We start from the raw sequence: 9,709 nt of genomic DNA, 5'->3' as shown, positions 1-9,709 counted from the left end.
TCACGAGTGATGCGCTCAGGTCACCCCGCGCAATATTCAAAATACTCGAGATCATTGGCGCTTTACGTAAGAGTGGGTTCCGTCCTGAAAACCTATAAAGGAAAAGCCCACATTCGGCGTGCAGCTTTTATCGCTTTTCCGCTGTGAACCGCATATCGTAACCGCTTGATAGATAAACCGCAAAATTCGTTGACGACCACCGCTTATTTTGTACCCTGATCTCGATTACGTTCTCTTCCTGTGAAATTATTAACAGTTGTTATAAGTCTTGTTTGAGTGTTCTGTATTTACGTGTGTTTAAGCATTAAATTCTTTATACAAAAGAGAGTGACTTAGCCTTAGTGCAGCGCGACCTCCTCTCACGCAGCGCGTTCGTGAACATAAATTTGGTCCTTCGAGCCGGATCACACGCACCGGCAACCGCAAGTTCGTGAACGCGATTCTTCGTGCGGCTAGTGAGAGTGCGTGCATCAACATGGAGGTGGGCACGTTGATCGACTGCCAACGGGAGATCCACGTCCGCATCTCACGCTCAGTGGAATATTTGAGGAAGCTGGGCAACGCCAACATTACCTCCAGTGCCGTCAGTACACGCACCCGAATCCTCGACCAGCTTTGGACGAAATTTGAGGCTCAGCACGACCTCATCCGCGCTGCGCTGAAAGAAAGGTTCAGTGACAGCGATTACTTCAAATCAGGGTTACACGAAGATACCGAGAACCTGTACGTAACGCAGCGGAGCACATTGGATGACTACGCCGAGGGATTCGCATCGACGCCCATGCGTCCAGCCACCGACGTCGCATCACGATCTTCGCTGCCACGCATCAAGGTACCACAGTTCTCTGGCACCTACGCAGATTGGCCATCCTTCAGGGATCTTTTCCTTTCCATTGTCGGGAACAATGGGTCAATCTCAAAAATTGAGCGTCTTCATCACCTGCGCTCAAGTGTGACCGGAGAAGCTGAAAAATTAATCAGATCGTTACCTGTCATCGGCGATAATTACGATCGCGCTTGGGCGATCTTGAGCAAACACTACGAGAATAAAAGAGAACTCATCCGCTCCAATTTTGCCGCATTCGTCAATGTGTCCAAGATGAAGGGAGATACCGCCGACGAGCTGAGCCGCATCCACAACGTCGTCACCACCGTCGTCAACGCGCAGGAGAGCATCGGTCGCCCGATCGACACGCACGGGATGGACCTCTTCAATTACTTGGTCACTGAACTCTTTGACTCAACCACCCGTCTCGAATGGGAATCATCCACATCGGGATCCACTGAACCACCATCACACGAGACACTTCTCGACTTCATCGGCCGCAGAATTCTGACGCTCAACGCCGCACGACCAACGGGAGTCACCAAAGTTTCAGGAGATACAACCCGAAGCGCGAGATCCCACGTCACTAAGCACGGACCGATAACCCCACAATGTGCACTGTGTCGCGAGAAACACGCCCTCATGGCCTGCCGAGACTTCAAGGCCAAGTCCTCAGCGGAACGCAGAGCCTTCGTGGAAACGCACAAGCTCTGCTACAACTGCCTGGGGAACCACTTTATCTCACGGTGCCAATCGAAGAAGGCCTGCCTCACTTGCAACGCACGTCACCACACGATGTTGCACGGGGCATCCACCACGTCTTCATCGTCGGAGATCAACACTCCTGCCACCGCATCAGTTTCCACACTTGCCACGACACTAGCCGCTACACATCAGAACGAGGATCGAAAGGCCGTCCTCTTAGCAACTGCGCGCGTCCACATCGCTGACAGGCATGGATTTCCGCACTCAGTGCGAGCTTTGCTCGATCAGGGTTCCGAGCTATCCATTGTCTCCGAGACAGTGGCGCAACGCTTGCGACTACCTCGAGCGCACACGGGACTATCCATCTCCGGGGTCGGAGGAGCCCGCCCAGGACCAATCCGCGGCAAGATCACGTTGAAGGTAACGTCAGACGTGACCAACGCCGAGCTCTCCGTGGTGGCTTATATCCTGCCGCGCCTCGTGATGACACAGGGCCCCACCTCAAAGACGGATAAACGCTGGCCTCATATCCAGGGACTTCAGCTGGCCGACCCCAACTTCCAGGACGACGACCCGGCTGAACTGCTCCTAGGAGCGGAGGTCTGCTCCTTCATAATTGAGGAGGGCGTGCGCAAGGGCGGTCCAGAAATGCCGATCGCCCAGAAAACTATCCTGGGTTGGATTCTCTCCGGGGGATCTGATGCAGCAGCAACCGCGGATCACCGACGCACGCTCCGTATCACTGCTGATTACGACCTCGCTGACCTGGTGCGTCGATTCTGGGAACAGGAACAGGAGCCCACCGCTGTCACGTCTCTCACCCCCGACGAACAAGGGAGCGAGGAGCTCTTTGTGCGCAGTCACACTCGCACTGCCTCTGGGAGATACATGGTGAGGTTGCCGTTCTCCTCACCACCGACAAAACTGGAGGAGACTCGCAAGCCAGCGGAACGTCTTCTGATGGCCATGGAGAGACGCTGCATCCAGGACCCTCGCTTTGGTGATCTCTACCGGAGCTTCCTGCGCGAGTACGAGGACCTACAACACATGACGAAGTTAGCCACGGCGTCGACTGACCGGCAGGGCAAGTGTTACTTACCGCATCATGGGGTCTTCAAGGAATCCAGCACCACCACCAAGTTGAGAGTCGTGTTCAACGGATCGCAGCGAACACGAGCCGGGGAATCGCTGAACACGCACCTCCACACCGGCGCAAACCTCCTTCCGCCGCTAGCCGACGTGCTGCTCCGATGGCGTCAACACCGCTACGTCTTCGTCGCCGACATAGAAAAAATGTACCGGCAGATTCTCGTGCATCCAGACGACTGCAGTTTCCAGACGATCCTGTGGCGGCACTCTCCTGACGATGAAGTGCATGAATACCAACTGAGGACGGTCACCTACGGTCCTCAGTTGCGCTCCATTCCTCGCCATACGGACTCTTCAGCAACTGGCCAAGGACGAGGAAGAACATTTTCCTCGCGGCTCGGTGGCCTTGCGACGGGATTGTTATGTCGACGACGTAGTCACCGGAGCAACCACGCTCGACGAAGCAATCGTGCTTCAGGAGGAGCTACGCAACCTCTGCAAGGCGGGCGGGTTCCCGTTACGAAAATGGGCAGCCAACCACGAAGAGATCCTAACTGGCGTTCCTCAGGATCATCGTATGCAGCAGTCCCAGCGTGCATGGGAAGGAGAGAGTCACTCAACGCTAGGACTTCGATGGCATCCTCAAGATGATGAGTTCTCCTTCACACTGCTTCCACCGTCCGTAGAGAAATATACGAAGAGACGGGTTCTCTCTGAAACCGCACGGCTCTTCGATCCATTGGGTTGGCTCGCTCCTGTCGTCATCCGCGCGAAGATCCTCATCCAAACTACGTGGCTTCAGGGGTTAGATTGGGATGCTCAACTGCCGCCAGCCGACGCTCATCGTTGGCAGCAACTGCTGGGTGGCCTCCATCTCCTCGACCGCCTGAGGATGCCTCGCTGGCTCGGCACGGGCGATGTGGACTCATCGCTGCAGCTACATGGCTTCGCCGACGCGTCCGAGCGCGGGTATGCTGCCGCCGTGTACCTCCGCATCGCTGGAAAAAATGAAACGTCAGTGACACTACTAATGGCCAAGAGCAAGGTAGGCACCTGTCAGGCAAGTGACCTTGCCGAGACTCGAGCTCTGCGCCGCCGCCTTACTCACCACACTGACTCAGCATGTGCAACGCACGCTCAACTTGGGAGATGCACCCACGCATCTGTGGACGGACTCGAAGGTCACGCTCCAGTGGATCCAGGGACACGCCTCGCGATGGAAGACCTTCGTTGCCAACCGGGTGTCTCACATCCAGACCCTACTGCCGAACGCACTCTGGAGACATGTGGCTGGTCGAGACAACCCTGCGGATTGTGCATCGAGGGGCATTAGTCCGTTGGAATTGGTAAATCATACGTTATGGTGGACAGGACCTACCTGGTTGCTGGAGGAAGAGGCGGCATGGCCGCTCACCGAAGTGGACACCCGAGAAGACAACCTTATCGAGAGACGAGCCGGCAGCCTGATGACGAGGAGCTTGGTCGTCATGGAACCTGAGCTCCTCCTCCGCTTCTCGTCGTTGAACCACCTGCTACGAGTCACAGTCTGGTGTCGTCGCTGGCTTCGCACTGTTGCACCAACTGTCACCCCTGGACAGCCACCCACCGCAGACGAATTAGACGGAGCTCTATCACACTGGCTACGAGAGGTACAAGCACTCCACTTCCCTGACGAGGTCACCGCTGTTTCTGCAGGCCGCACTGTCGCAACACGCAGTCCGTTGGCCAAACTAGCTCCATTCGCCGATACACGTGGCGTGTTGAGAGTAGGAGGACGCTTAAAAAATTCGCTCTTGTCACAGGACGAGAGACATCCGATGATTGCGCCAACAACTTCATGGCTGACTCGACTGTTGATCGATGCTCATCACCGCCGGACCTTGCACGGAGGGGTGCAGTTGACCCTAGGCTTGCTTCGACAGCGTTTCTGGATACCCCGAGGACGTGCAGCGGTAAAACAGCGGCTTCATCGCTGTGTCACGTGCACAAGGTGGCGAGCGACGACACCACAACCACCCATGGGCAGTCTGCCACGCAGCAGGGTCACGCCAACGCGACCATTCCTCCGCACTGGACTGGACTACGCGGGACCAATCCTCATTCGGACCAGCAAAGGTCGCGGCCACCGCGCCTACAAGGGCTACATTGCACTCTTCATCTGCTTCTGGTCGAAGGCCATCCATCTAGAGCTCGTATCGGACTACTCGTCGGAAGCTTTTATCGCCGCCCTTCGTCGATTTGTCTCTCGACGAGGTCTCTGTGCCGACATCTTCAGCGACTGCGGCACGACCTTCGTCGGAGCCGACCGCACCCTACGGGAACTCTTTATTGCAGCGTCTTCGGAGGGTGAAGGAATCGCACGCGCAGCCGCCAAGGAAGGCATCCGCTGGCACTTCAATCCGCCGGCGGCTCCGCATTTCGGTGGATTATGGGAGGCTGCAGTCAAGTCAGCTAAGTACCATCTGCGGAGGGTGATAGGCGAAACCACCCTCACTTTCGAAGAACTGAGTACCCTCCTCACTCAAATCGAGGCATGCCTCAATTCTCGACCATTGCAGGCACTCTCGGACGATCCAGACGATGTTTCAGCACTAACTCCTGGACATTTCCTGATCGGGGCGCCCCTTCTCGCCATCCCTGAGCCACCGCAGGGAGGCGAACATGGAGACACGAGATCACGATGGCAACACCTCCAGCAAATGAGAGAGCACTTCTGGGGGAGGTGGTCGAAGGAATATATCCACGGACTCAATCCACGCACTAAGTGGCTCAAGGCCGAGGCCGCACCCCACGTCGGTAATCTTTGCATCCTGCGTTCGGAGCTCACCCCCCCGACCCGATGGCCTCTCGCCCGGATCACGAGGTTGCATCCCGGGAACGACGGTATCGTCCGCGTGGTGACAATCCGCACCGCCACTTCTGAGCTTGTGCGCCCGCTCGTCAAGCTCGTCTTGCTGCCGCGCGCGGATCCCCTTCCGAGCATAAACAGCGCGGACGCGCCGGCCGTCAGCCCGTAAACATTCACCAGTCCCTCACCGCACTGCATTACACACTCGCCATTCCACGTCAAACCCGCATTTTCTGCCTCAGCTGATCGATCCGCACAATACGATCACCACGTGTTCCCATCGACTCAGCTGTTCGAGTCACGCGATCACCACGTGCTTGTCACCGCGCCAGCGCGCGCGCCCCACCATCGATCACGATCGACTTGTGATTCCACGGCCGAAACTCGTCGGTATATTGTCACTGCGCGACAAGGCGGGCGGGATGTTTGAAACGCCTAATCGAATATTCTAGACGGGTCGATTGAAAATCATAACAAATAGAGACATAGTTTATATGTATTTCAAGGAAAAAAAAACCATGTAATAAATCAATCTGTCACAAAAAAAACCTATCAACTAACAACAACTAACGGTACTGTAACCGTTCCGCCGAATAGTCCGGTTACAGCGAGCATGCGCGAATTCTCACGGGCGCCTCGATTAACCAATAATTACCGCGATCGCCCGCTTACGCATGCCTTCTTAGAACACGCGTTTAGTCTAATTTTACAGCGGCCAATCACGAGTGATGCGCTCAGGTCACCCCGCGCAATATTCAAAATACTCGAGATCATTGGCGCTTTACGTAAGAGTGGGTTCCGTCCTGAAAACCTATAAAGGAAAAGCCCACATTCGGCGTGCAGCTTTTATCGCTTTTCCGCTGTGAACCGCATATCGTAACCGCTTGATAGATAAACCGCAAAATTCGTTGACGACCACCGCTTATTTTGTACCCTGATCTCGATTACGTTCTCTTCCTGTGAAATTATTAACAGTTGTTATAAGTCTTGTTTGAGTGTTCTGTATTTACGTGTGTTTAAGCATTAAATTCTTTATACAAAAGAGAGTGACTTAGCCTTAGTGCAGCGCGACCTCCTCTCACGCAGCGCGTTCGTGAACAAAAAGAAAAGAAATTATAAGAATTATGGACAATATACATATATATAAATAAGGGAAATAATAAAAAGAATAAAAATAATTTTAAAAATTATTTTCAAAAAATAACAAATTATGAAACAAAAATAAACAAAACAACAATGAATCTGCATATGAAAGAGAGACAACGATAAATCAACAACTTCTTTCTACAAAAGCGGTTTTCATAGTAAAAATAATAAAATTAAAAATAAATATAGTAGAAAAACGAGAAAAATAGCGGAATTGTAAAACTAAAAAACACCATTATGAAATAATGTCAGAAGAAGCAAGAAAATTAAGGGACATTTTATAAAATTTCTATTATTATACATTATTTAAGTTATGTAATTTTATTTTTTTTATATTATATTCTATATTGTATTACTCACTTGCTGTTTGTATATAAACGAACGATTTTCCAAAATATTTGTTCGGTTAAGGCGTGTTGCATCATGCGCAGTATAAAGGGTGTTTAAATCAAAATTATATATATTAGATGTATTTTAAATATATATATTTATTATAATAGTTGCTTGTAAACATTGATTTTATTGATTTTATAAAGAAAAATTATATATATATATACCCGCTAAACATGAAACATACAGGGGATGTTACATTTCGGCAATAATATTGCAAATTTGAAACGTTACATAAATATGTTTATGAAATGTTTCGTAAACGTTTCAAAATAACATTTCAATTGCAACATTCATGCACTGTTCCAGAAATGTAACATTTTGGCTGTTATATCGATAATTTGAAATGTTAGGAAAGAAATGTTTGGCAACATCCTAGAAACATTTCATTTGGGATGTTCAGTTTGTAACGTTCAGAGACATTACAGCATTGTTACATTTGCGACGTTCATAAAACATGTATTTTAAAACATTCCATAAACGTTTCATTTGGGATGTTTAGTTTGTAACCTTAGAGACATGACAGCAATGTTACATTTGCTACGTTCATAAAACATATATTTTAAAACATTCCATAAACGTTTCATTTGGGATGTTTAGTTTGTAACGTTCAGAGACATTACAGCAATGTTACATTTGTGACATTCCTGAAACATTTAATTTCATAATATTCTATGAACGTTTTATATGAAACATTTACTTTGTAACATATTCAAAAATATTACACTGCATTGCAGATTTTATATATTTGTGTTTGTACAATTGTTTTTGTACAATTGTGTTACATCAACGTTTTTAAAATAATAACACAAAAGCTTTTTAGTAAATATTAGGTACGTATATATATACATTAATATAAATAAGGTACGTATATATACATTAATAAATAAAGTACGTATACATTAATAAATCACTGAATTTTTAATATTTTATAAATTTATAATATTTTGAAAATAGTTTTTGTTTAACGTTTCATGCAAAACATAGTTAAGTAAACAAAAGTATAGTTTCATATTTTTATTTAAAAAATGTACAAATATTTAATTGAAATATTTATAAATAATCGTGTTTTATACATATATGTACTCAATTTATCTTTGCGACAGTCGAAAAAAATATTTCACTCGTGGTGACTTAAAAAAAATCTATTGTAACATATTTACTATACCACAAATATCTCATACATGTTCCAAGAATGTTTTAGGAATCTATAATAATCACCGCTCGTTCGTTAGCAACGAGTTGATACGCGTAACTAGGGAGCGCGGCGTTTCGTCTCAGGAGCTTTCGTATGTGAATAAGAATACCCAAATATAATAATAAGACAATTGTGTTTGTTGGGCTTTATTGGAGGTTTTATAAGTCGTTTTATAATTAAATTTTAAATTCATCTTTATTTATAACTGGAAGCAATGGATCTGCCTGTTGGTGACGTTCGAGATTCCTGCCATGTAAGTATATATTGTGTATATATATATTATTTTAATAACGTTAAATACCATAAAATCTTAAAAACTACGTATTAACTATATGAGCATCTCATGTGAATGATTTTAATTTTTTCAGTAATTTTTTTATCAAGTCAATAATAGCAATACTGACATAAAAATTAAAACAATAATGGTTAAAATAAAAAAATGTTTTGTTACAAAACGTCATATGAGACGGATGGTAAAAAAAGAATTAATACACATCTTGCAGTTGAATCGACAATTAATTCAGACGAATAATTTGCCTAATAACATAAAAACAATTATAAATGTAGATACTGTCATAAATGTAAATACTACAAATATAAATGTAGATACTGCAAAGAAACATAATGAAAAACAAGAACAATGTGAAAACCATGATAATGTGATTCCCGAGATTCCAGAAAAAATTGAGATTGAACCATTGGAATATATTGATGTGATTGAAGAAATTAACTGTTCAGATACTTCTTTATCATTTAAAAATTTATGTAATAATCTCCCTATTGTAAATGATTTCATAGTTAACGCTGTGAAACAATGGTTTTTAAAATACAGACATTTGCTTAGTCAATCTGCCATGAATGAATTGTTGGGTATTCTACGAGTGATATTTCCACAATTAGCAAAAGACTCGCGAACTCTTTTAAAAACACCAAGTTCATGTCCATATGAACTTAAAAGTGTTCCTCCAGGTTTCTATTGTCACATTGGCATAGAGAATGGACTACGTAGGATAATTAATAATAGTTTAAATATGCAAAAACATTTGATGCAAAATGTAGAAATAGCATTACCTCTTAACATAAACATTGATGGTTTACCGATATCTAATTCTTCAAAAAGTCAACTCTGGCCTATTCTTTTCTCCATAGATCTAAATCTGGTTGATAAAAATATTAAAAAACCTTTTGCGGCTGGGATATATCACGGACACAAGAAACCAGCCTATGTAGACCAATTTTTAACTGAGTTTATAACAGAGTTCAAACATTTAGAACAAAATGGTTTTAACATAAATAAAAAAATAATAAAAGTAAAGGTTGGTAAACTTCTTTGTGATGCTCCTGCAAAATCATTTATTTTATGTATTAAAGGTCATACAGGCTATAATGCCTGCACAAAATGCATTCAAGAAGGGACCTTTGTTAATGGAAGAATGACTTTTTTACAAACAAATGCACAATTGCGGACTGATTTCAGTATCAGAAATAAATTAGATGAGGAATTCCA

The 9,709-nt window shown here is 45.9% G+C and overlaps 1 protein-coding gene across 1 annotated transcript; it reads left to right on the top strand.

The window, feature by feature from the left end:
• The first annotated feature begins 475 nt into the window (after positions 1-475).
• Positions 476-5,637, top strand: LOC114945133 (uncharacterized). Its single transcript, XM_085484313.1, has 3 exons — positions 476-2,902; positions 2,979-3,589; positions 3,681-5,637. Exons 1-3 carry the CDS (start codon positions 476-478, stop codon positions 5,635-5,637), a joined length of 4,995 nt encoding a protein of 1,664 aa, XP_085340439.1.
• The last annotated feature ends 4,072 nt before the right edge of the window (positions 5,638-9,709 follow it).

Source organism: Nylanderia fulva, unplaced genomic scaffold (genome assembly GCF_048542155.1).
Source record: "Nylanderia fulva isolate GAGA-0341 unplaced genomic scaffold, ASM4854215v1 Scaffold1031, whole genome shotgun sequence".
Lineage (NCBI taxonomy): Eukaryota > Metazoa > Arthropoda > Insecta > Hymenoptera > Formicidae > Nylanderia > Nylanderia fulva.
Note: the sequence above shows the minus strand (reverse complement) of the source record. Positions and strands in the feature narration are given on the sequence as shown.